Source organism: Somniosus microcephalus, chromosome 32 (assembly GCF_052327205.1).
Source record: "Somniosus microcephalus isolate GS21.2 chromosome 32, FLI_Smic_1.0, whole genome shotgun sequence".
NCBI classification, from domain to species: domain Eukaryota; kingdom Metazoa; phylum Chordata; class Chondrichthyes; order Squaliformes; family Somniosidae; genus Somniosus; species Somniosus microcephalus.
In genome coordinates this window covers 32,819,778-32,846,819 of record NC_141018.1, presented here as the reverse complement: position 1 = coordinate 32,846,819, position 27,042 = coordinate 32,819,778, and the positions used below count along the sequence as shown (strand labels likewise).

Sequence of the window (27,042 nt, the reverse complement as noted above, 5' to 3'; positions counted from 1 at the left end):
TTGTACACTGGAAAAATCAAACTTAAAATCTTTTGTCAGATGTCAGTGGACTGGCAGAATCTCTCCTGTGCTGCAGATTCCCATTGAGCTCTGAATCGAGCAACTTGGCGGTGTTGCGAGTCGGTGGTGAAGCTCATTCTCTTTGATATTTTAGCGGGAGGATGGTATCAGAGTACCAAGAACTGAATCACGGTTACCGCAGATTAAAAACAGAAACTGCTGGAAATGCTGAGCAAGTCAGGCAGCATCTGTTGGAGTGAGAAACAGAGTTAACGTTTCAGATCGATGACCTTTCAGTCAGATGCTGCCTGACCTGCTGAGCATTTCCAGCATTTTCTGTTTTTATTTCAGATTTCCAGATTCCATAGTACTGTAATTTGCTTTTTGTGTTCACTTTACTGCAGAATTGTACGTTCACTTCAGACAGTTCCGTTTCCCCCAAAAACGCTTAGGGATCTTTAAATTTTGAGCCAGGGTTTCAAATGATACCCTTGTTCTTATAGACCACCAGAAGCCCTTGGCAGTAGTTCTGCTATTGCTTTTCGATGTACTTAATTTGTGCTGATTTCCAACAATGCAGCTGACTCAACTTGGTTCGGCACGCTAATTAACCATTTGCCCGTGCAAACAGGAGATTGTAAATGTAGTTTGTTAAAAGATAACCCTTTGTAATGTTAGGGGGTAGTTCATTCGAGAATATTACCACGAGTGGATGATTCCCATAACCGTGCTGGAATAATTCCTCCCTACACACACAGACCTGATGGTCACTAAATCTGCAGAGCAATTATAATTCAAGCAGCACGCAGGGCTGAAGGTCACATTGTCTGTGCGTCTTTCCAGAAGAGCTTCTGTTTGTACCATTAGGAGGGAGCAGACGTAGTTGGACAACTAAGTGGGATGGAAAGGGGTCTATTTTTGTCCTCAGTCAGATGATCGTGTCATTAAGCCACAGTATATTTTAGTAATGGTGCAGACTGTGTCCATTACTGTGGCTAGCGACGGTACTGAAGTATGTCAGTGGAAGAGAATGCTGAAGAACCCACTTGCAGGCTCTACTTTTTTTCCGTACGTACCTTTTTGTCCATACCGGGAAGATCAAACTCTCTCTTGTAAGAACTTGTTAAGACAATCATCAGCTGACACCATCGCTACTTTGCTGCAGATTCCCCTTGACCTCTTCCCACAGTCAACAACTGTTTGCAGTTTTATATTGTCCCAGAATAAGAGTTCCAGTAACCAAGTGTTTTGGAGGATGGGTATGTCGTGCCTCTTACTGCCTGCAGGTTATCTGTCTGCTCGATGCAGAACAGGTGACCAGGCCTGCAGCTTAAATGTTAAAATAGCTTAAAGTTAAAGAAACTATTCTGCTGCTGACAGTGTGAAGGTAGTCTGGAGGCTTGAATTAGGTTAGGATTTGCAGGATCGACGTCTTTTTAAAAATGTTCTGGCAGTTTTTCCTTTGTGTCTTGGTTCCTTTAGCACACGTTTTACTTATTCCCCCCACCCCTCGAATTTCCTTCCCCTCTCCTGCAGGCTCTGGAAGTTGCTGATCCTACTGTCCTCTGGCTGCAGCTAGCACTCTAGCACCTTCACCAACAAGCTATTCTTTAAATGTGACCTTGGACCGAGTGCTTCAGGCTGTTCAACCATGTAGGTCTTGGTGTCCATGCTGCAGGCTGTGGGCCATATTCAGTCGGCAAACCCTGGCAGCCGAGCCCACAATGTTCAGTTAACTCCGTTCTATTAGTGCTCGTATTTCTTGCACGCTGGTTTGTGGTGTTTGAATTTCTTGAGCACGGAGGTTTTTAAAAGGGATATGCTCAGTGCTGTTGCTTCATTGGGATACGGGGATCGGGCGGGCAAGTGGAATTGAGATTTAAGATCAGCCATGATCTTATTGAATGGTGGAGCAGGCTCGAAGGGCCGAATGGCCAACTCCTGCTCCTAATTCTTATGTTCTTATTGGTGATTAAGTCCCAGATCAGAACATCCAAGATCCATTAGCATCCACAGCTTGAGATGTATGCAAATTGACAGTAGCGTTGATTTAAATATTATTTGTGCCCTGCAAGGTACTATCCTATGGCCCACAGAGGCAAAAAAACGGGGACATTCCTGCTGTGGGACATCACAGCAGCATCCTATCCTGTTCTCACCCAATGTTCCTACACCCGTACCTTCCAGCAGGGGCCACTGGACAGTCATTTTAAAAGGTGTTAATATTAGAATCGAGAATAAAGAAGAACCATTATTATTCATACTGCATTTCATATTTTCAATACTGTACTAGTATAAAATTTGTGTTGAGCAGTCTCCAAATGTGTTGGCAATTGTAATTTTTTAAAAGTCTGACAGTGTAGAAACATTTTATATATAATATGGTGTCAAAAGTCAGTTGATATCTTATGGACCTAAGGACCTGCTAAGAGGAATCATCCTCTAATTGATCTCAAAAATGCACAGCAATTATAGCTTGTGGCTTTGAAAGAACACGCACAGCTACACTTCAGCAACAGATTAATACATTGTGTGTTCCCGACTTAATGATCCAGCTAATAATTAGTGTATCCTCTGACCTTGCAGTGCCTTGAGATTTCTGCTGGGACGCTAAATAAGCCGAGGAACATTGTTCCCAACTGTGTTCCCGTGTGCCTTTAGTGTAGGTGCTCTCTTCAGTCATCCTTTTTGTTTCTGTATGTGTTCGAGTTGTTCAGAATAAGTTACCTGTGAGAATATTCCCTTCGCCTGAGGTGTGTGATCCACATATTTAAATCAACTTTGATTGTCCTGTTTTATTTGACGGCGGACTTCCATTTCATTGCCAGTGACTTTCCATTAGAATGAAAAATAACACGCCACCTCAGCAGTCCTAATTGCTCATGGTAGCCTGGAATATTCAAAGTGCAACCTGGAAAAAAATGTCCCATAAAATTAATTCGGCATCTGTACTAATGATGTTTATACACAGAATAACAGACTGACAATAGTGTAATATGTTTTACTTATTAATACTGATGACTTGGCAGAATTAAAATGAAAACGAAGCAAAGTTGCGAGCGTAAAGTTGTTGTGTCCGTCAGTAGTAAGACACAGACTGCAGGAGAACGGTACAACAAGTGTTTACTCAATGTGGCTCACTCTGGAACTGGACTGTACAGATTACTACTCAGTGCTATATACAGGTGTGGTCACTGCCGGTACTACAGTATACATGAGCTGTAAAAAGTAGTTCCCCCCCTTAAAGGTGTATACATTACAATTCCTCCCCTTTTAGATTAACAGTACCATAACACTCATTTAACAATTAAATATCAAACTAATTACAATTAACACTTTTAACATACAACGTTAGCTGAAAATAGTCTATATATTCAGTCTTTGGGGAGGCTTTCTGATCCTTTCTGGATAGCGCCTTTCCCGAGTGTCTCGCTCTTGGTGCGGAGGCGATTCTGGCACCCTGTCGTCGGTTGGGTCATCAGCTTCCGATGCTACTGTTTCTGGGATAGATGCGACCTGTACATCGGGTTCCTCCCCAGGTACGTATGGGCGAGGCATGGGGTTGACTTGTTCCTGTGACTCTAGGATCTGGACAGCATAGCGTCTCACCATGTTCTCCCCAACGTCCACTGTGTACGTTAGTGGGCCCTGCCGTGTGCATATCGTTCCTGGCTGCCATTTTTCTGTTCGGTAGTCGCGGGCCAAGACTGGTTGCCCTACATTGAAGCTCCTTGTTGGCTTCTCATGGATGTGCTGGAATTGCTTACTCTCAACATCTCTTCGTACGTTTGGTCTGAGCAAATCCAGGCGAGATCTTAACCTTTGGTTAAAGAACATCATGGCCGGGGCCTGGTTGGTGACTGCATATGTCGCATTCCGGTAGGCGAACAGGAAATTGTCCACCTTATGCTGCAGCGGAATGTTGTCATTGTACATAGCCTTTATTGCCTTCTTAAAGGTTTGTACGAACCTCTCAGCCAATCCATTTGTGGCTGGATGATACGGGGCGGATGTGTAATGCCTTACCCCATTCTTCTTCATAAACCTCCGGAACTCTCTGGACACAAACTGTGGTCCGTTATCGGAGCAAATCTGTTCTGGCAAGCCGTTCCTGGCAAAAATGGTCCGTAGGACTGCAATAGTTTTCTCCGTGGTGGTGGAGGACATTTTGATCACCTCAGGCCATTTCGAGTGCGCATCCACGGCTATTAAAAACATTGAGTCCATGAATGGACCAGCAAAATCAATATGCACTCGTTGCCATGGAGATGAGGGCCACTCCCATGGGTGTAGAGGGGCATGTGGTGGTGCATTTTGGACTTTCTGGCATCCTGAGCAGCTCTTGGTCAGGTCCTCGATTTGTTTATCGATTCCCGGCCACCACACATAAGCCCTGGCAAGGCTTTTCATTTTTACCCCTCCCAGATGACCCTCATGAAGCTCATTGAGCAATCTATCCCTTAACTTGGGTGGAATTACCACGCGGGATCCACACATCAGGGTCCCCCGGCACACTGACAGCTGTTCTCTTCTTGTCGAGAATGCTGGCAACAGTGAGTCGCCATGTGTTGGCCATCCCTTCACCGTCAAATCATATACCCGAGACAGTGTCGGGTCATTTCGGGTCTCCTTTTCTATACGAGCGTTAGTTACCGGTAGGTATTCAACTATAGTCGAATGAAATATTTCGACAGGATCCACTGCTGGTGCTTCCTCCGCAGTAGGCAGTGGCAGGCGTGATAGCCCATCAGCATTTCCATGCTGTTTCGTGCCCTTATATTCAATCTCATAGTGGTGCGCCCCTAGAAAGAGTGACCATCTTTGTAGTCGTTGCGCAGTCATCACCGGAACGCCCTTCTTCGGATTAAAAATGGAGACAAGAGGCTGGTGGTCAGTCAGCAAGGTGAATTTCTGCCCGTGCAGATAGTGATTGAACTTTTTCACTCCCCACACTAGGCTGAGGGCCTCCTTGTCAATCTGGGCGTAGTTACGCTCGGCTGAGGTTAGTGATCGTGACGCAAAGGCTATTGGCCTCTCTGAGCCGTCCGAGAATTTGTGCGACAGCACCGCTCCAATGCCGTAGGGTGACGCATCACACGCCAACCGAATTGGTAGTGCTGGGTTGAAATGGGCCAATACCTCTTTCGATGTGATTAGTGTTTTGCTCTTCTGGAAAGCTCGTTTACATTCGTCACTCCACTTCCATGGCACTCCAGTTTGCAGTAGGGTGTTCAGTGGGTGTAGTATTGTAGACAAATTTGGCAAGAACTTATGGTAGTAGTTTACCAGCCCGAGGAACGACCTCAGTTGTGACATGTTTTCCGGTGCTGGAGCCTTGACTACTGCCTCAATCTTTTCTGGGGACTTATGTAACCCCTCTTTATCGATAACGTGGCCACAATACGAGATCTGTTTTTTAAAAAACTCGCATTTGGGGCGGTTAGCTCGGAGCCCATATTCCTTCAATCTAGTGAGCACCTGCTCCAGGTTGGCGAGGTGATCACTGTCATTTTCGCCCGTGACCAGGATGTCATCCAAATAACATTGGGTCCCTGGGATCCCTTGCAGGACTTGTTCCATTGCCCTCTGCCAAATAGCCGGAGCTGGTGCTACCCCGAACACCAGCCGGCTGTATTGGTAGAGACCTTTATGAGCGTTGATCGTGAGGTACTGTTTCGAGGCTTCTTCTACCTCCATTTGCAGGTACGCCTGGGCCAGATCAATCTTAGTGAAGCGTTTCCCTCCAGATAGCGAGGCGAAAATATCTTCAATCCGCGGAAGTCGATATTGCACGGTGTGAAGGACTGGGTTCGCTGTTACCTTAAAGTCCCCACAGATGCGAACCTTCCTTGGTTCCCCAGGCGTGCTGCTCAACGACTTTTTCATCACAGGGACGATGGGTGTAGCTCACTCGCTCCAGTCTACCTTGGACAGTACTCCTGAACGTTCCAAACTCTCCAGCTCTGCTTCGACAGCTGGGCGGATCGCATAAGGTACCGGTCTGGCCGTAAAACATTTTGGGCTTGCGTTTTCTTCGATTTTAATTGTTGCTGTCATGCCTTTTAGTGTTCCGAGTCCTTGCTGGAACACTTGTGCGTCGGTTAGGATCTTTGACAGTCGCCCAGGTGTGCATCGTCATCCTTTTTGGCAGCCACAGTCAGTGCTTGTATGGAATGCCAATCCAGCTGTATTTTCCGGATCCATTCACGTCCCAGTAATGGTGGTCCTCCATCTTGCAATACATACAGGTCTAGTTTTGATGTTTCCTTACCGTTATATATAACGGTCACCCTTATTTTTCCTTTGGGGTAGACTTTTTGCCCCGTGTACGTCTTCAAAATAATTTTTGTGTCTCTCAAGGGTATGTGTGAGAATAGCCGCTCGTAGTCCCGTCGGTTTATGACTGTTAGGGCTGATCCTGTGTCCAATTCCATTTTTACCTGGACTCCTGCTATCTTGAGAGTGACCCAAATGGTTCGGTGATCCTCCGTTTTGATCACATTATGCAGTTTCAGACAACTCAGCTCCCTGCTTTCAGAGTCGGTATCACTCTTTTGTTCGTCTGAACTATTCTCCGTCACCTTATGTACCTTCTTGTACTTTTCTTTTGGAGATTTCTTATTGCTGGTTTTCTTTCCTGACCTGCAGACTCGTGCTATGTGTCCTACTTTTCCACACTGTCTGCACACCAGCAATCATTGTGGTCGTGTGTTGTTCTGCCACAGCGATAGCACTTCTCTGTTCTGTATGACATTTCGTTTGTGCCATATTCTTGCGGTCTCTGTTGTATTTCTGCAGCGCCCCGTGCTGCTGCTTCATATGATACCGCAATGCTGAAAGCCTTGTCCAGCGTAAGGTCCTTTTCAGATAAAAGCCGTTTCTGGGTTCCTTCACTTTGAAGCCCTCACACAAACTTGTCCCTTAAGGTATCTGACAGTCCCGTTCCAAACTGGCAGTGTTTCGATAGTTTGCGCAGTTCTGTTAAATATTCAGCATTGCTTTCATCCTTATGCTGGTTCCGTTTGTGAAACTTGAATCTTTCTGCTATCAGCAACGGTGTGGGGTTTAAATGTTCCTGTAGTATCGTCACTATGTCTCCAAAACTCTCTTCCACTGGCTTCGCTGGGGTTACTAGATTTCGTAATAAGCCATACGTCTTTGCACCCATTAAATTTAACAATACCGGCGCTTTCTTGTCATCTGACACCTCATTTGCCTTGCAGTATACCTCTATTCGTTCGACATATGTAGTCCAATCTTCGACTTCATTGTCAAATGCGGTGATACTGCCTCTCTTCGGCATTTTGGGTGTGGTTTAAAATGGCGTCTCCCGCGCTTTCCTTCCTCCCCCGCTGCTGCCAACGCCGCTCTCGGCGGTCCTCGTGGCAATGGCGGCGCCCTGTAGGTTTTGCGCGCTTCTCCTGCGCTGCTGCCAACGCCGCTCTCAGCGGTCCTCTGGGCAATGGCGGCGCCTCACGGGTTTCTGCGCATGCGTCTCCCTCTCCGCGACGCTGCTTGGCCCCTGAACACCGGCTGCGCCCTGTGCGCTCTTCCCTCTCTCTCCCGTCGACGCTGTTCGGCCCTTTGCTGTGCCGTTCGGTCGGGCTCTAGCCCGCCGCTGTCCGGGAAGGGTCTGCGCACTACCTGTTGCCAGCCCGTTTCGCTGGACCACCGCGACTGGAAAGCCAAGCCTGGCTCTCAACAGCCTCCCCCGCAATTCTCGAGTCTCTGCTGGATGACTGGGCGGTTGCCCGTGGTCGACGTCCGTGTCTCTGGCCTTGACCTCCAATCTACTGGTCTCCAGGAACGAATCCCTGGGAGGTGATGCAGAGTTGCAGGTAGGATCGAATTTGCCTCGTCGCCAATGTTGTGTCCGTCAGTAGTAAGACACAGACTGCAGGAGAACGTTACAACAGGTGTTTACTCAACGTGGCTCACTCTGGAACTGAACTCTACAGATTACTACTCAGTGCTATATACAGGTGTGGTCACTGCCGGTACTACAGTATACATGAGCTGTAAAAAGTAGTTCCCCCCCCTTAATAAAGGTATATACATTACAAAAGTAAAATGTTAGAAATATGCAGCAGGTCTTGTCAGCATTGTGAAAATAGGAAGATTGATGTTTTGACGGTAGACCCTCTTCTGATGAAGGGTTTGCAGATGTTGACACATTTGTTTATTTCCATCATTTTCTGATTTTTATTTCAGATATTCAGCAGTTGCTTTATAATTTAAAAAAAAAAAAAAAAAAATCCAAGTTGTGAGCGTGTTGCTTCTGGTTGAGGCCGTCAGTTGTGTTGGGCAGGAGAGAGAATGTATTGTTCCAGACACCACAACATATCCAATGAGCTATGCTGTTTATACAGGTTAAAAATGGAAATGAAGTCCCATGAATGACTACGTCTTATCCCCTGTAACTTCACTAAGATGTCCACTTGTTCTCTCTTGCACGTTCTCACACACTCGCATGCGCGCTCTTGCTCTCTTTCCCCCATCCCTCCCCACCTACTCCGTCACACCAGCAATAACTGTATTTAAATAAACTCCAGTTGACTTTTTTGAGGTTGTCATTACACTGCTCTTGATGTACGGTCAGTAAACCAAGAGTGTTTCAGCTTTGTGTATTTGTGGGCCATTAAAGTAGACCCTCATGGGTCACTTGTAAAAAAAAATTAAGTTTCCAAAAAAAAATAGCTCTACAGCACTGCCCTGTGGCCGGGGCTTGCAATTACATGCAGACTCAAAGCAGATTTTCCCCCCATTCCTATTATTTCTGCATGAGACTTCAGTTTATTGATGTTAGCACAAGGCAAACACTTGGAATCCGTCACATGAAATATAGAACAGTGCTCAGATTAAAGTTTAAATCAAAGTTGGCATTAATTTAGATATATCTGTAGCAGCGGAGAGAAACCGATTTTGAAGTTCTGATTTGGGTTTACCCACCATTGAAGCCACAGCACGAAGTACAGTCATTTCCGAACCACAAGCCCCATGAAATTCAAAGAGGACAAACTGATGAATAAGAAATAGAAACTGAGTTGGCCATAATTGGGATATCCCTGTAGGATACATTGCTGTCTGTCTATTGCACTCTGCCCAGTGACAAAGGAGTACTGTGTGCGTGAATGTGCGCCAAGTGTGCACGCAGAGCGCTCCGCTTGCTGTTGGGAGAGATTGGCAGAAGTTTTGGTGCTTTCCCTTGTATTTATGCTTTGAAATTCCCAGGCATTCCAATGATCCTCCTGTTTTGCACCAGCCTGGGATATCACTACATCGGGTGCAAGGCCCATGGGGTGTGAGATTGCCTCCTAGATTACCAATCTGAGTCCCAAGCTACGTTATGGCTTTCATTAAGCAATAGACACAGAATTACATAGAATTTACAGCACAGAAACAGGCCATTTGGCCCAACGGGTCCATGCCAGTGTTTATGCTCTACACGAGCCTCCTCACAGTTGTCTTTATCTCACACCATCAACATATGTTTCTATTCATTCGCTGGGGAAAGAAGTTTCTCCTGAATTCCCTATTTGATTTGTTAGTGACTATTTTACATTTATGACCTCTAGTTTTGGACTCCCCCAACAAGTGGAAACATTTTCTCTATGTCTATCCTTCTCTACATCAAACCCTTTCATAATCTTAAAGACCTCTATCAGGTCACCCTCAGCATTCTCTTTGCTAGAGAAAAGAGCCCCAGCCTGTCCAGTCACAGTGATGTTTACATAGACAAACTCCATTAATTTGAAGTGAGACCTCACTGGACCGTATCTCTTCTGCAGTATAAGTTTTGTTGTGTGCATATTTAAGCCCTGTAAATATATGCTTGTTTCTTGCTTCCTTGTTTTTGTTTATCCGTTTCTGTCGGCAGCGAAACTTCAAGTAGGCCAGTGGAATTAAAGTGTGGAGAACATAAATAGGAGCAAGAGTAGACCATGTGGCCCTTCAAACCTGCATCAATAAGATATTGGCTGATCATCATCTACCTCAACTCCACTTTCCTGCCCTATCCCCATATCCCTTGATTCCCTTCGTGCCCAAACATCTATCAATCTCTGTCTTGAATATACTCAACGACTGAGCACCCACAGCCCTCTGGGGTAGAGAATTCCAGAGATTCACCACCCGCTGAGTGAAGAAATTCCTCCTCATTTCAGTCCTAAATGGCCGACCCCTTATCCTGGAGAGATGAATAGGCTTTAAGATTGTATTCATTGCATACAGGATTATCAATGTGAAGTGTAAAATAAGAGCAACTCAATAAATTTGACAAGAGCACAAAAGGCTGTTTAATTGCATAATTAAAGTCAGTTGATTTGGAACTTAAGATGTTGTAATCTGTTCATGTCATGGCCAAGATTACCAGCAATGTTGAGACTTGTAGTTAAACCTTGCAATGCAATTACATAGTTCAAAGAAAAGAAAGACTTGTATTTATACAGCGCCTTTCACAACCACCGGACGTCCCAAAGCGCTTTACAGCCAATGAAGTACTTTATGAAGTGTAGTCACTGTTGTAATGTAGCAAACGCAGCAGCCAATTTACGCACAGCAAGCTCCCACCAAACAGCAATGTGATAATGATCCGATAATCTGTTTTTTAGTTACGTTGATTGAGGGATAAATATTGGCCAGGACACCAGTGAGAACACCCCTGCTCTTCTTCAAATAGAGCCATGGGACCTTTAATGTCCACCTGAGAGGGCAGACGGGGCCTCGGTTTAACGTCTCATTCGAAATACGGCACCTCCGACAGTGCAGCACTGCACTGGAGTGTCAGTCTAGAATTTTGTGCTCAATTCCCTTGGAGTGGGACTTGAACCCACAAGCTTCTGACTCGGAGGCGAGCGCGCTACCCACTGAGCCACAACTGAAATGCAAGAGTAAATTAGATCAGTTTGAAATGACATATGGCAGGTATTTCCTTCATTTAAATCCCTATTGAAGACTGAGAACGGAGCTGTAGACAACTGAGGGGTTAAAAAGGCCCACAACTGCACAGATACAATAAGTTGTGGAAACCCAATATTCTTCAAAAACACTAAGCAAGTCAGGTTCTCTCCATTTTCTGAGTTTAAAAAAAAATTATATATATTTAAGTGCATTTTTTTGGTTTCCCTTGGGATGCAACATTATCCTGCAGAGAGGGAGGCTGCTTCCTGGCATCTGCTGTTATTTATCTAGGAGGCACAAACGAACAGCTCAGATTGGGCATCTGTCTGTCTTTCTCTGCTGGCTCGCTGTCAATCTATTTCACACTTTGCTCACTCTCCTCTCTCTTGTGCTGTTCCATATTCTCTCGCAGTCTCATTCCCTCTCATTTCTCTCCTATTTTCTTTCTCATGCCCCATTGTTCTCACACCTTCCTTTGGTCTTGCTGTGTCTTGTTCTCGCTACCCCCCGCTCCTCATCGCTCCCCCCGCTCCTCATCGCTCCCCCCGCTCCTCCTCCTCGCTCCTCTCTCCCCTCCACAAACTGTGCAATATATCAACTGTATGTTAACGGGTAATTATTAGTTTTGTGGTCAGCTATCTCACTTTTATGGAAAAGGGTGCAGGGTTTGATTCATGGAAGACTTGATCTGCCTCTCTGCTGGAACCACGAGTTAAGTGTTGGGGAAACTTTGAATTATGTCTTTGTCTTGGGCCTTGCACCAGACCAGAGCACGAGAGCTTTCTGCCAAGTCACTTTTAACTTGGCCACTGAGATGTAAAACTATGCGCCACCCAGGATGAGCTGCCAGGCATGGTGGGCCGAACGGCCTCCTTCTGTGCTGTAAGATTCTGCGATTTTCCCCTTCTGGCTCTTATTAGGAACTGTCCTTGTATAGTTACACTCAAACTTTTCTGTGTTGGGCCCCCATGTGAATATTGAGACTTCTGTGCTTCCACACGCAAGTGTTGCAAGATAACTGAAGTGAGTATTTTGAAGTACTGAGCACTACGGGATTGTAATGTTGTGAGGAGGATGTCGTGAAACTCAGTAAGATTTGGACAGGTTAGGTGATTGGGCAGAAACATGGCAAATGCACTATAATGTGGATAAATGTGAGGTTATCCACTTTGGTGGCAAAAACAGGAAGGCAGATTATTATTTGAATGGCAATAGATTGGGAGAAGGGGAAGTGCAAAGAGACCTGGGTGTTCTTGTGCACCAGCCGCTGAAGGTAAGCATGCAGGTGCAGCAGGCGGTTAAGAAGGCAAATGGTATGTTGGCCTTCGTAGCAAGAGGGTTCGAGTACAGGAACAAGGATGTCTTGCTACAGTTGTACAGGGCCTTGGTGAGACCGCACCTTGAGTATTGTGTGCAGTTTTGGTCGTCTTATTTGAGGAAGGACGTTCTTGCCATGGAAGGAGTGCAGCGAAGATTCACCAGGCTGATACCTGGGATGGCAGGAATGACGTATGAGGAGAGATTGTGTCGATTGGGCTTATACTCACTGGAGTTTAGAAGATTGAGAGGGGATCTCATCGAAACCTATAAAATTCTGTCAGGCCTGGACAGACTAGATGCTGGAAGGATGTTCCCGATGGTCGGGGAGTCCAGAACCAGGGGTCATAGTCTAAGGATAAGGGGTAGGACATTTAGGACTGAGATGAGGAGGAATTTCTTCACCCAGAGAGTGGTGAACCTGTGGAATTCTCTGCCACAGAGGGCGGTGGAGGCCAGTTCATTAAATATATTCAAGAAAGAGTTGGATATATTTCTTAAGGCTAAAGGGATCAAGGGATATGGGGAGAAGGCAGGGACAGGGTACTGAATTTGGATGATCAGCCATGATCTCATTGAATGGCGGAGCAGGCTCGAAGGGCCAAATGGCCTACTCCTGCTCCTATCTTCTATGTTTCTATGTATTTTGAGTTAAACGTGCAGCGTGGGACTGGCGTCATGTGCAGGCTAGACTGGGTGGGCTGGCAGGTTCCTTTCTCTACAGGACAGTAATAATCCAGATGGGTTTATCCGGTAGCTTTCATGGTCATTTTTTCCCCTGATGCTAGCCTACAAATCCCCAAATTTATTGAACTCTGCTCACGACTTCTGGGATGCCAGTCTAGGACCATAACCACGACACCACTGTACCTGACCTCGGTGCAGCGTTCTTTGTAGAAGGGCTCCTTTGGCAACCTCATTACTGCAAGTTTTCTTATTAAATTAATGCAGAGTAGATTACAGGAACATTTCACATACCCCATATACCTATTAATATATTAACATTTTCACTTGTGTGCACTTCCTGTCAAAGTTTTCCTTTTATAAATGACTATGCCCACATTTAAAATGGAAATTGCCTATGTGACACTTGTTGTGCTGCAGCAGTACTGGCAGATGGATATTAGAGTGACAAGTTTACATGTGCAGGTTCCATCATTAATGTGGATATTGGTCTCTAATGGACCTGTAGGGTACGGTAGCATAGTGGTTATGTTACTGGCCTGGTAACCCAGAGGTCTGGACTAAAGATCCAGTGAGTTCAAATCCCACCACGGCAGCTGAGAATTTAAATTCAATTAATAAATTGGAATGTCCTTTTCGGGAAGGAAATCTGCTGTCCTTACCCAGTCTGGCCTATATGTGACTCCAGACCCATAGCAATGTGGTTGATTCTTAACTGCCCTTTGAAATGGCACTTGGTGATGGGCAATAAATCCTGTGAATGAATTAAAAAAAAAAACTACAAAAGGATAGTATGTGTGACTTAACAATGGGCATAAAAGCTACTAAAGCTAAGCTGATGTGGCTGGTGTTGGCACAACACTTGTGACCAGTCACGTACAGTCAATTTATTTCCTTCTCATTTTTCTGTTTTGAGTGAAAAATACAGGGTACTTTCAGTAGTCATTTGTGTATGTGTTTTTTTAATTTGGCTTTTGCATTTTTCGACTTGGACAATGGGGTCACTAAGGTAGATTCATGGTCCGTCTACGCTGTCCTAAAAGATGTGCTTTATCCCTCGTCTCAGATGAGCACTCCCTTCTGCATCAGTGTGAACCAGTCAACTGGACCTGTTTTAATCAGGGTGCGCAGATTTTGCAGTTCAGTTATAGTCCTATCCTGCTGTTCTGACTTTGGACTTATTCCCAAATGTTAAAATTACTTACAAGCCTGAGACTGTTGGCTCTGCAATTCCTTTATGGAGTTAAAGGAATTGTACAATAAAAGCAGTCTGAAGTCTGCTTAGCTTTGGCACCTGAAGACTGCACTTGATCTCGACTCCCTGTGTGCATTGCTTCGGGCAATCGACTTAGTATTAGGCACTTTACAGCCTTCTGGACTCAACCTTGAGTTCAACAATTTCAGACTATAAACCCCCCCGCCCCCCATTTTTTTCAGGCGGCAGCTGTTGATGATTCTGCCATCCCCATTTGCAACATTTAATCTCTCCTGCCTTCAATCCGAGCACAGACTGTCCCTTTAATTCCTCCCCTCACCCTGCTTAAAACCTGTTACATCTCCAACTTTTACCTGTTCTGACAAAGGGTCCCAGACCTGAAACGTTAACTCTGTTTCTCTCTCCACGGATGCTGCCTGGCCTGCTGAGTATTTCCAGCATTTTCTGTGGTTATTTCAGATTTCCAGCATCCGCAGTATTTTGCTATTGACTTAGTATTCTAATGTTTTATAAATGATCTTTCAAGATTCTTGTTGTTTGACAGTACGGTGTTGCACACTCGGACACCTGAGTTGTAATAAAAGGACTTTAAGTTAGAACTGGTTAGTGCCCCTCTTTCAACCCAAGGAATCACATAAGAGCAAACCCCACCTGGCTGTCCATGAATCGAAATACATCCTTTGCCTTCAGGGTTTCTACTTGGGGGTTTTGTTTTGTTTTGCTTGGAAAAGCTTCATTTCTCTGACCAAAAGCAAAGATATTTTCTGTTCTGTTTTATCAGAGAGTGCATTGCGTTTTGTATTGTGCAGCTACAGTGTGCTAAATTAAGGCAGGGTATAAATGGGGGGAAATGATTTGGAGGACAATTGACTTGTTATCCCTCAGATCTACTCAGAAACTAAGGCAAATTATGCCACGAATAATAAATGTGTGGGATTTGTCACTGGATATTAAATTGCAACAAATCATTTGCCTTGAACATACAAGCTCTCCTGATATCTTAATGGGTAAATGCACTGCCCAAGTGTGGTACAGTACTGAGCTTTATGCTAGGAAAGTTTGAGGTTTGATTTCCCCACCCCACTCCTGTTGAGTTAGTTGATCTCCGCTCTCGTTGAGAACACCACAATTACCATGTGCTAGGTAGGACTAAATATCCGCCAGGGTTTCCACTCACGTTACAGTTCACTGGCCTAGAACCGGGTCAGACCCAGCTGTGGTATCCCTCGTAGTGGCCAGCTTGCCTGCTGCTAACTTTTCAAGCTCTCGCACAAAGTTTTGGTTGAGGTACTGGAGGATGTTGGGCACCGCCCCCCCCCCGGAACCATTCCTCAGCCCCGAGGTCAGGGGAGGTGAGAATAGATCGCAGTAGTGGTTGAGCGATGTGCTGAGCACCACTTTGTCTTCGCAAACTCCAGCATCCACACAAGCTGTAACTGGAGAAATTGAGTGAGATTTTGTTACACAAAGAAAGTGCTGACATTTCTGAGGACTTTAGTAGAAAGAAAGAGCCTTGAATTTAGATAGTGCTCATCATGTCCAACAATGCCCATAAGCACTTGAATTACTTTGAAGTGCAGTCACTCTTGTTATGTTGGCAAACACAGCCATTTTATTACAGCAAGGCCCCAGCAGTACGCAGCAGCAGGGTAAATGACCAATTCACCTATTTTCATTTGGTATTTGTTGAGTGAAGATTGTTGGTCAGGGCACCAAGACGACTCTCCTCTCTCCGAGTAATACCGTGGATATTTAAAGGTCACTACAATAGGCAGAGGTATCATCTGAAGAACAATACAGCATTCCTCGCTACTGCACTCAAGTGTCAGTCTAGATCATGTGTGTTGATAATATGAATAAAGCATTTCTGTGTAGTGTGAAGAATAATAATTACTCCGCTTCAGAATTGATCTTTTTCTAACTTTATAAACTTTCCTCTAAGCATGTTTCTTTTCGTGCACTGAATTATACTCAAGCAAGAAATTGGGACACTGGTGTAGTGGAGAACAGGACTAGACAGACTAGATGCAGGAAGGATGTTCCCGATGGCGGGGGAGTCCAGAACCAGGGGTCACAGTCTACGGATAAGGGGTAAGCCATTTAGGACAGAGATGAGGAGGAATTTCTTCACCCAGAGTGGTGAACCTGTGGAATTCTCTACCACAGAAGACAGTTGAGGCCAATTCATTAAATATATTCAAGAAGGAGTTAGATATATTTCTTAAGGCTAAAGGTATCAAAGAATATGGGGAGAAGGCAGGGACAGGGTACTGAATTTGGATGATCAGCCATGATCTCATTAAATGGCGGAGCAGGCTCGAGGGGCCGAATGGCCTACTCCTGCTCCTATCTTCTATGTTTCTATGTAGAACTGTGAACTAAAACATTAAAACAACTTGTATTGAAACAGTGCCTTTAATATAACAGAAGAGCCCCAGGCATTTTTGGCAGAGAATGTTGGCCACTGAGTGGGTAGTAGGAGAGCAGTTAGGGGAAGTAACTTATTTCCAGTATTAATCCACCTTGGACTCTTTTTGCCTTTAGGCCTCGTTCCAGAGATCCAACAGTCATGACAAAGTCCGTAAAATAGTTGCACAAGAAGGCCGGACAGCCCGAAACCTGATTGCATGGAGTGTTCCCTTGGAAAATAAAGATGATGATGGTAAGCTTTTAATGATTTTGACTTTCTGTTTATCTTCTGCATCCCAACTGCGCTCAGAGACATGGCCACTTGCCACGAGCAATGTTCGATAAACAAAGGGGCTTCACATTGCGGCTTTAAAGGTGCGATTAGCTCTTTTTTTAGTTATTACAACAAATAGGGCTTCAACTGTGTCATATCGGCTGATTTTAAAAACACATCTCCACTCTTAAAACAGAAAACAAACAAACTTACAGATTTGAAACATATTTTAACATTTTGTGATTGTGTCTTTCCCCCACCCACTCCAAGGTTCCTTCCCTTTGGATTCCACTATCCTCGCCCCATTGCAATGTGATTAGACAGATGTTTTACCGCACTGTGATTGAGCCAAATATTTTCTATTGTGGTGTGATTGTCCAGAGGGGAAAAAATAAAATTGATGCATACAAAACTTGTCATATAAGAAAGAACTTGCATTTATAGAGTGTCTTTCACAAACTCCGGGTGTCCCAGAGTGCTTCACAGACTATGGCGTACCTTTTGAGATGTATTCACTGTTGTAATGTGTATATAGATATGTATTTGTATATTTGCTAGACTTTTTTTTGGTGGGGCGGGGAGGGGAAGATGAGATATTGGGAGTCCAATGGAAAAATGTTCTTTGAAGGTCTAAGAGTCTTAAGTGCCTTGGGATGTTTTACTACGTTAAAGGCCCTATAATAATGCAACTGGTTGTAGACATTAATGATTTAATCATTGGTTTGTGTTTCAGAGCACTTCAGTAGAATGAGTGAGAATAGTGCAGTACCAAACTTTTTCAATAGGTGGTGCACACGAGCTACTAAAACTAAGCTGAGGTGGCTGGTGTTGGCACAGCACTTGTGACCAGTCACGTACAGTCAATTAATTTCGTTCTCATTTTACTGTTTTGAGTGAAAAATACAGGGTATATTGCAACACTTTCAGTAGTAAAAGGTCTGTAATTTGTGTGTGTGTTTTTTTTAATTTGGCTTTTGCATTTTTCTACTTGGGGATCCAGTCAGCACAATGGGGTCTCTGAGGTAAATTCGTGCTCCGTCTACTCGGCCCCAAAAGGTGTGCGTTATCCCTAGTCTCAGATGAGCACTTCCTTCTGCATCAGTGTGATCTTTCATTTCCAAACCCATTCACTGTACCTGTTTTTAATCAGGATGTGCAGATTTTGTAGTTCAGTTATAGTCCTATTCTGCTGTTTTGACTTTGGACTATCATTCCCAAATGTTAAAATTACTTTCAAGCCGGAGTTTGTTGGTCCTGCAATGCCTTTATGGAGTTCGAGCAATTGGACAATAAAGGCAGTCTGAAGTCTGCCTAGTTTCCCCGCCCCCCCGCTTCTTAGCCAACTGGATTTGCACGAATTTAAATTGTTACTACATGGTTTAAGAATGTACCATTAAAATACAATGAGCTGCACTATCAGAACGCAGTGAGGCGTTAATCCATGTAATTGAGAAGTGTGAAAAAAATTAAGCCGCAGTCCGTGTGGTGAAGGTGCTCCCACTGTGCTGTTTGGGAGGGAGTCCCAGGATTTCGACCCAGCGACGTTTAAGGAACGGCGATATATTTCCAAGTCAGGCTGGTGTATGACTTGGAGGGGAACTTGGAGGTGGTGGTGTTCCCACTCGCCTGCTGCCTTTGTCCTTTTAGGCGGTAGAGGTTGCGGGTTTGGGAGGTGCTGCCGAAGAAGCCTTGGCGAGTTGCTGCAGTGCATCTTGTAGATGGTACACACTGCAGCCACGGTGCGCCGGTGGTGGAGGGAGTGAATGTTTAAGGTGGTGGATGAGGTGCCAATCAAGTGGGCTGCTTTGTTCTGGATGGTGTCGAGCTCCTTGAGTGTCATTGAAGCTGCACTCATCCAGGCAAGTGGAGAGTATTCCATCACACTCTCCAGCCTGACTTCCTAAATTAAAGGGGTTATGGTGCAGAATGTGCTTGATTTGGAGCACTTTCTTGCTTTTCGTTTTTATTTGCAACCGACACTTTTGATTCATTCTGTCTTCTTAACCTGGAATACAGATGCAGTGAGATTTACCCTTTTATCTTGATGTAATGAGGGGAGGCAGGCTTCTCATTTGGATTTGTAGAAGACATCACACTGCATTAAACTCATTAGAAGTAGTTGTACAAAATTTTTAGTTTATTTATTCATTGTGCAATGCATAGCTCGATGAACTGTTGCTGCTTTTGGTCATTTACCCCAGATTTTTAAGATCTATCATTATTTCAAGCTTGCAGGTTACGAGTAACTGAGATTTCAAATTTAAGGTCAATTTGTGTAGAATCAAATTTTGTTGCATATTGAAAGCAATGACTCTAAATGGAAATAGTGCTCAATGTGCTGGTAGAGCTTGACTGGTGCATGAGTACTACAGTAGTACCGTCAAATGTGTTTCTTGGTGCAACCAGATAGTAATTCTTCAAAACGGAATTGGATAAATGAGTGAAGGAGAAGAATTGCAGGGAATTGGGGAAAGAGCGGGGGAGTGGGACTGACTGGATTGCTCTTCGAAAGAGCCGGCGCAGACTCGCTGGGCAGAATGGCCGCCTCCTGTGCTGTACTAGTCAATGATTTGAAAACTAGCAACTCACATTGTGGAGTGGAATGCAGAGCATTGGAAACAGCACTGAAATGGTGCACGTGCACAGTTTTTTGAGGTGCTCAAGTTGCTGAAACGACACTTGCAAATTTGACGTTTCTGCCCTCGGACTGCCCTGGTTTTTGGGGAGGTCTGTACACTGCTGAGCGCAGCAAAGTGTTGGCTTGTGGTGTGTAGTTCTGCTGCAGCTCACTTTTTTATGCTTAACCGCATTTGGTGGAGGACAAACCACATCCGAAGGGCACTTTGCCATCGCATTGTGGAGCACCACCGGGTTTATATTGCAGCCACTGGTGGTGCAGAGCCTCAATGTAAATTCAGCATCTGACTTTGGTTTGTGTGGAGGGGTACGTTGAACAGAATCTGGTTGCTTTAGTCTAATTGTTGTCTCAAATCTCCAAGCAACGGTTTATGAGGGCATTGTTCAGCAGCTCAGTCAGGGAACAATATTATCAGGAGAGGCTCAAAAAGTTGGGGCCATTTTCATTAGTGAAATATAGGAGAGAGGAGATATGATTGAGGTTTTTAAATTCATGAAGGGATAAGGTTCTGTCCAGTTGGACGGGTTATTTTTAGATGGTATGGGATAGTACGGCTAGGGGACATATGTTTAAAATCTTTAGCTAAGGATTTAAGTTCGAGATTGGGAAGTATTTATGTTCACAGAGAGTCATCACCCAGATTACTGAAGCATGTGCTGTGTATGGGTTCCCCGCAGTCGTTCAAAAGGGAGTTGGACAAGTTCTCGGAGGAGGACATTTCCAGTTATAGAGGATAAGTTGCAGGGTAGCTAGGATTCGAAAGACTTGAGTTGCTTCGATCTCCTGGAGCTTCGCAAGATTGCCTTAGGCAGTCGGAGAGCAAGTCCCAAAGTCTTTCCTCAGTTGGACTTTCCTCTTTCTCCTTGGTTTGCCTCGCTGATTGGATGTGGCTGCACCGTATCTGGATGGGGTAGGCTTGATGGACCGGGCGGTCTTTCCCCTTTCTGTTTTCATATATTCGTACGTGATGTGAGTACTGTAAATTGTTTTTCGCTTTTTTTTTAAGGTGTGAATATCTAGATAAGCGATGTTATTATTGGGGAATGAAACACATTGCATTTCAGAGACCAAGTGTTGTCATTAAGCACTCCCATACCAGGTATAGCATGGTTAGATGCAGAGTAAAGCTCCCTGTACTCTGCCACAACATGTCTCTGCCTCAACCTTTGATTTAAAATAAATTCTATAATAGTACTGCTTAAAATCTATTGAACGACGCACTACTCAAGGATTCTAAGCACTTGGGCAGTTTTCCCAATAAGTATTCTTCTTGTATGTTTCTTTTTAATTCCGATATTTACTTAGTTTTGATTTTTTTGAAAAGGTTTTCAGGTGTTTACATAGCTGTGTGTATTTTGGGAATCCCTTGGTTGTGGAGTGTTCTACAAAGCTTTTTTTAAAATGAAATTGAGGATGAGAGGAAAGGAAATTCAACCGTTGCATCATCCTGTGAGCACAGGATTCTAAACCACAGGATATCCCTCCACCCTCAATCATTTCATGAAATGGGTCGTTTTTAGGAGAGTGTGGTACTTAGGCCAGTGATTTCCAAACATTTACATAAGAACACATGAATTAGGAGCAGGAGTCGGCCATACGGCCCCTCGAGCCTGCTCCACCATTCATTGAGACCATGGCTGATCTTCGACCTCAACTCCACTTTCCCATCCAATCCTCATATCCCTTGATTCCCCATGAGTCCAAAAATCTATTGATCTAAGCCTTGAATATACTCAGTGACTGAGCATCCATAGCCCTTTGAGGCAGAGAATTCCAGAGATTCACAACCCTCTGAGTGAAGAAATTCCTCCTCATTTCAGTCAATGGTCGACCCCTTATCCTGAGACTATGCCCCTCTAGCTCTAGACTCTCCAGCCAGGGGAAACAACCTCTCCGTATCAATCCTGTCAAGCCCCCTCAGAATCATTTATGTTTCACTGAGATCGCCTCTCATTCTTCTAAACTCCAGAGAGTATAGGCTCAATCTACTAAATCTCTCCTCATAGGACAGTCCCCTCATCCCAGGAATTTCTACGTGTGGACCCTGCTGCAGATACTGTCCCAGTCCTGGAAACCCCTGCCCTAACCTGAAAAACCATTTTTCTTGGGTGTCTTACCAATTCAGGAAACGTGTTTGATTAATACACAGCAGCACAAAGGCGTCAACAAATACAGAAAAATATAGAATGCTGAATTGTCAGTGATACTGTGGGACAACCCCGAGTATCTCCTCATGACCCTCTAAGGTTGGCAAACCTCAGTTCGAAAACCTGCGACTTAGGCAAGTACATCCTGCGGGCCATGAGTACATTGCACTGTAATGTTTGGTCTTGCAGGGTATTTTTCCACCATTAGCTCCAACTTACCTCGGATGTTGTGCCTCGGCATCCAAGGACTAAAGCAGCTAAGGCACTGCTAAACTTTCCCCAGTTGACGCGAGGGCGCGGTATTGATTATTGGGAAAGCGAATCCTCGGAATGGGCTGTCAGCGGTCAGGTTACATGGTCAAACAGTAGAAAATCGATAGGCGAGATGGGATAGTGCTTGAAGCGATCAATGTCTTTAGTACCACAAGAGCATCAATAAAAGGGAGCTGGGGTTTGTCGTTTGTAAATTCAGCACAATTACTGGTTTAAAATGGCTCATAATGACAGGCTGCCTCGCTAACTCATTTTGTAGATAATGGCTGCGCATCAAATTTTATTTGTCACATCTGTTATGTTTATTTGGCAAGTCTCAATCCTAAAGTGGGTATGGGATAACAAGCCATGGTAGAAGTAGATAAAGCATTAGGCACTGCAGGAGATAAACTGAATTGACAGCAAAAAATTAGCTTATTTGCTTCAGTGTTGTCATGTATTTGGAGCAGCTTTTTTTACATGGATCTGACGGGGCTTTTTCTCATTTTATAGTGGGGAGGAGAAAGTTACAGCATATTTTTTTAACATGCTAATCAGACCTGCTTGTTTTCGAGGGTTTCGACCTGAAACATTGACTCTATTTCTCTTTCCACGGATGTTGCTTAGCCTGCTGAGTTTTTCCAGCATTTTCTGTTGTTATTTCGGATTTCCAGCATCCGCAGTATTTTGCTATCCTGCTTGTTTTCTTACTTGACTTAAATATGCCAAAAATAAAAATTGTGAGCTGACCGTATACTGAGGATATGTGCATGCCGAGTGGCTTTCTCTGCTGAGTTCTGAACCTTTTTTTGTATTACTCCACAACATTCCTTCGAATACTTTTGCAATACATGCGACAGGCAGGGATCCATATCCAAAAATCCATTTTTTTCCTTGGATTTCGCGAGAGTCTGATGCTTAAAAAGTGCTGACTGCATTCAATGCCAGACTTGTTTTAAAATGTATTTTCATCATCGACGAAGGGTTTCAGAAAGAAAAGACTTGCATTTTTATGCAGTGTCTTGTCGTGTCTCACAAGCTGCTTTTGCTCTTGTTCTGGGATCTTGTTTTGGAAGAGAGACATCCGCGGGGCTGCTCTCCCGCTTTTATGCTGTGAGTCAGCACCAGTCCCCGTAATGCAGCTGGGCTCTGCTCCGTAATGCACACACCCGCAGTGTAAATGCAGCACCTGGCTCCCCGTGTTTACTTTGCTGATCCGACGCGATGTTTGTAGACCCGTGTCTTCGCGGGTCTATAATCCTCATTCACACTAAGGAGTGCGGTCATGCAGTGAATACCTTTTTTGAAGTGGAGTTGGTTTTGTTGTGTCGGCAAATATATGAGCCATTCGGCACACAGCAAGATCCCACAAACTGCACTGAGATGCATAACCAGTTAATCTGTTATTGGCGGTATTGGTTGAAGAAAAGAATGGTGCGCAAAACACCAGGAGAACTGTCTTTAATCCATTTTTTGTCAAGAGTCTGATGCTTAAAAAGTGCTGACTGCATTCAATACCAGACTTGTTTTAAAATGTATTTTCATCATCAACTAAGGGCTTCAGAAAGAAAAGACTTGCATTTTTATGCAGTGCCTTATCGTGTCTCAGAAGCTGCTTTTGCTCTTGTTCTGGGATCTTGTTTTGGAAGAGAGACATCCGTGGGGCTGCTCTCCCGCTTTTATGCTGAGAGTCCTGAACCACTGTTACAGGAAGATGGGACCTTGCTTTGATGTCCCATCAAAAAGACGGCACCATAGACAATGTCGCACTCCCTCAGTACTGCACTGAATTGTCAACTTGGAAGCATTAAATAAACTTCCCTTTAGCCTGCTGCACTGCACTCAAGTGCCACTATGCAGTCCTGCTTTACAGATAATACATACACCACGCAGCCAAAATATAAATGGCAAACAGTCAAAGTTCTAATATTCAATAGCTCAGGGAAAACAATGCAGGCAATTGGAAACTAATTTGTTGCTTGGAAATTTTTTTTTTTTTTTTTTTTTACTGTGCCGCATCAAATTACTTCAAACCAGAGGCTGTTTGTTAAAACATTTTATCTTGTGTTTTTGGGAGGCTTGGTCGTTCTTCCAGAAAGGAACCTCTTTGTGCTTCAGACCAATATTAATGATGAATTTCAGTATGAAATTATTGTGCATTTTTTCCAATGACTTTTTTTTTCTTACAAAATCGTTCCAGGAAAATCCAAGACCCCCATCATTGGAAAAACACGGGAGGTAGTGAGGTCACAGCGATCTACCCTGGGCGCACAGAGGGTCGTAAAACAGGTACAGGAAACCACTGCTTAGTTTCCATTGCCTCTTTAGAACACTGAGGAATTTAACAGTAAGAGCTTTTTTAATAATCTACATTATATTAAAAATATTAAGTCTGTACACTTTCTGTTGACTTTTCCATTATAAATGACGATGTCCACATTGATGGTGAAATCTGCCTAGGTACACCTCGTTCACTCCACCTGTTTCGCAGTAATACACCCTCAGTGGGGTTATTACCGTCAGTGGGCATGTGGCAGAAGGGAATAATTACTGTACAATTTCCATGATAATTGTGGACCTTGAAATTTATAATAAAAATGTTAAAATATGGACTGACTGTGCAACTTTAAATTTGGGACTGAATGATGTCTGCAAACCCTGGACCACTATCCCCACCCTCTAACCCTGCTTCACCTGATGGCTACACTTGGTCTTGACTCCCCTTGCACAATGCCACAAGTAATCAACTAGCATATTTAAAAAAAAAAAAACAGTTTCCTGTAACTGACTAGCAGTGCCCAACCTTTTCCTGCAGACAAGGAGTGTGCAATTCTTGTGGATGGGGCTAATCATTAACATAGGAGTCTTGTCCTTAGCCTCCATATTCCTTTATGTTTAAGTGCCTCCACGGTTTTGCTCCACCTTGTCTCAATGATCTTGTTCAGCTTTATGTCCCAGTACATAAGCTTTGCTGGTCTAACATTGGTCTACTCCTCATTCCCCATCTCGTTCACTCCACCATTGACCCATTTAGCAGCTTGGTGAACTGCAGCCTTCCTAGCGAGTCCCTTTTATATAAAAAAAAAACTGTTATAGGAACTTTTTGGCAGTGGGAAATTTTAATTGGGGATCTCTTAATTGAACACTTCAACCACAAGAACTCCCAGACACACTATTATTTTCAGTAGGCATAATACAAAATTCTTCAATTGGGATTTTTGTCTGTGTTTTTCCTTCTCCTGTGGTAGAGGAGTGAATGATTGGTTCTATGGACAGAATAATATAATAAAGCTTCATTGAAGGAGGCCATTTGGCCCATCATTTCTGTGCCAGTGCTGGCTCTTCGACTGGCGCTACCTACAACTCCTGCCCTTTCCCCATATGATTTATATTCTTTCTTTTCAAGTACTTGGCTAATTTACTTTTAAATGATGTTGTACCATCTACCTCAAAAGCCAATTGTAGTAAAGCATTCCAGGTTCTAATAGCCCTCTTCACCCTTCATTATTCTAAAGGGGAAAAAAAAGGAAAGAATTTGCATTGAAATAGTGAATTTCACGACCCCAGGTTGGTGCTTTACAGCCAATTAAGTACTTTTTGAAGTGTAGTCACTGTTGTAATGTAGGAAACGCAGCAGCCAATTTGCGCACAGCAAGCTCCCACAAACAGCAATGAGATAATGACCAGATAATTTATTTTTAGGTGTTGGTTGAGGGATAAATATTGGTCAGGACACCGGGGAGAACTCCTCTGCTCTTCTTCAAATAGTGCTATGGGATCTTTTACATCCACCTCGGTTTAATATCTCATCCTAAAGGCAACACTCCCTCAGTACTGCATTGTCTCGAGTCTATGGAGTAGGACTTGAACCCACGACCTCTAGAGGCACGAGCGCTACCACTGAGCCCAGGCTGAAACAGTAATGATCCTGAGTCAATGCTCCCTTGTTACTGTTAGCCTCTGATAATCTTGAAAAGCTTTATTAGATTTCTCACTAACCTTTTATGTTCGAATGAAAGAAGCTGCAGTTTTTCTACCCTTTTGCCATAATTATAATCTCTCATTCGTTGTATCATGCGAATGAATCTTCATTTCCATGGTTCTAGTGTCCCTCCTATAAGCTGCGTCTAGAATTCCACGCAATACACCAACTGTGGCCTAATCAATGTGTCGTACAAATTCAACATTACTTCCTTGCTTTTCTATTGTATTCCTCTATGTAAAAAAAAAATGCAGCATCCCATTTGCCCTTTTATTGCTACAGTTGTACAGGGCCTTGGTGAGACCACACCTTTGGTATTGTGTGCAGTTTTGGTCGCCTTACCTGAGGAAGGACGTTCTTGCCATGGAGGGAGTGCAGCGAAGATTCACCAGGCTGATACCTGGGATGGCAGGAATGATGTATGAGGAGAGATTGTGTCGATTGGGCTTATACTCGCTGGAGTTTAGAAGATTGAGAAGGGGATCTCATCGAAACCTATAAAATTCTGTCAGGCCTGGACAGACTAGATGCAGGAAGGATGTTTCTGATGGCTGGGGAGTCCAGAACCAGGGGTCACAGTCTAAGGATAAGGGGTAAGCCATTTAGGACTGAAATGAGGAGGAATTTCTTCACCCAGAGAGTGGTGAACCTGTGGAGTTCTCTACCACAGAGGGCGGTGGAGGCCAGTTCATTAAATATATTCAAGAAAGAGTTGGATATATTTCTTAAGGCTAAAGGGATCAAGGGATATGGGGAGAAGGCAGGGACAGGGTACTGAATTTGGATGATCAGCCATGATCTCATTGAATGGCGGAGCAGGCTCGAGGGGCCGAATGGCCTACTCCTGCTCCTATCTTCTATGTTTCTATCTGCACTCCCACCTTTAAAGATCTTTAAAGAAAAGTGAGGTGATAGTGGCAAATTCTGGGAGGAATCTGGCTGGCTGTACAGTGCGATGTGGGCCAAGACCGCAGGAATTGGTACCTGATAACCACATAGCCAGTACATTGCTGCAATGGACTAATGAGAAACAGGGCATACAGAACTGACAGCTCGATTTATTAATGTACTGTACATGGATGTGGCAGATCATTGTAATTTGTGATTACACCATGAGTAATAATTTAAGGCATAATTAAGGCCTTTGTTGCTGGTGCTCTGGGAGAACGATGGCAAAGTGGAGACATGCAAGGGTAGATTTTCGTTTTTACCGCCAGGGCGTTG

General features: G+C 44.1%; 1 protein-coding gene across 3 annotated transcripts in view; it reads left to right on the top strand.

Moving 5' to 3' along the window:
- scaper (S-phase cyclin A-associated protein in the ER) overlaps positions 1 to 27,042 on the top strand; it is a 339,292-nt gene that overhangs the window by 8,413 nt on the left and 303,837 nt on the right. For 2 of the 3 annotated variants that reach the window (XM_085972324.1, XM_085972323.1), the window contains exons 2-3: positions 16,661 to 16,778; positions 24,037 to 24,125. In XM_085972324.1, the coding sequence (XP_085828450.1) occupies positions 16,661 to 16,778; positions 24,037 to 24,125 (207 nt within the window). Of the gene's footprint in view, positions 1 to 967; positions 1,069 to 16,660; positions 16,779 to 24,036; positions 24,126 to 27,042 lie in introns of those variants that run through there. The other variant, XM_085972325.1, reaches the window with a different exon arrangement.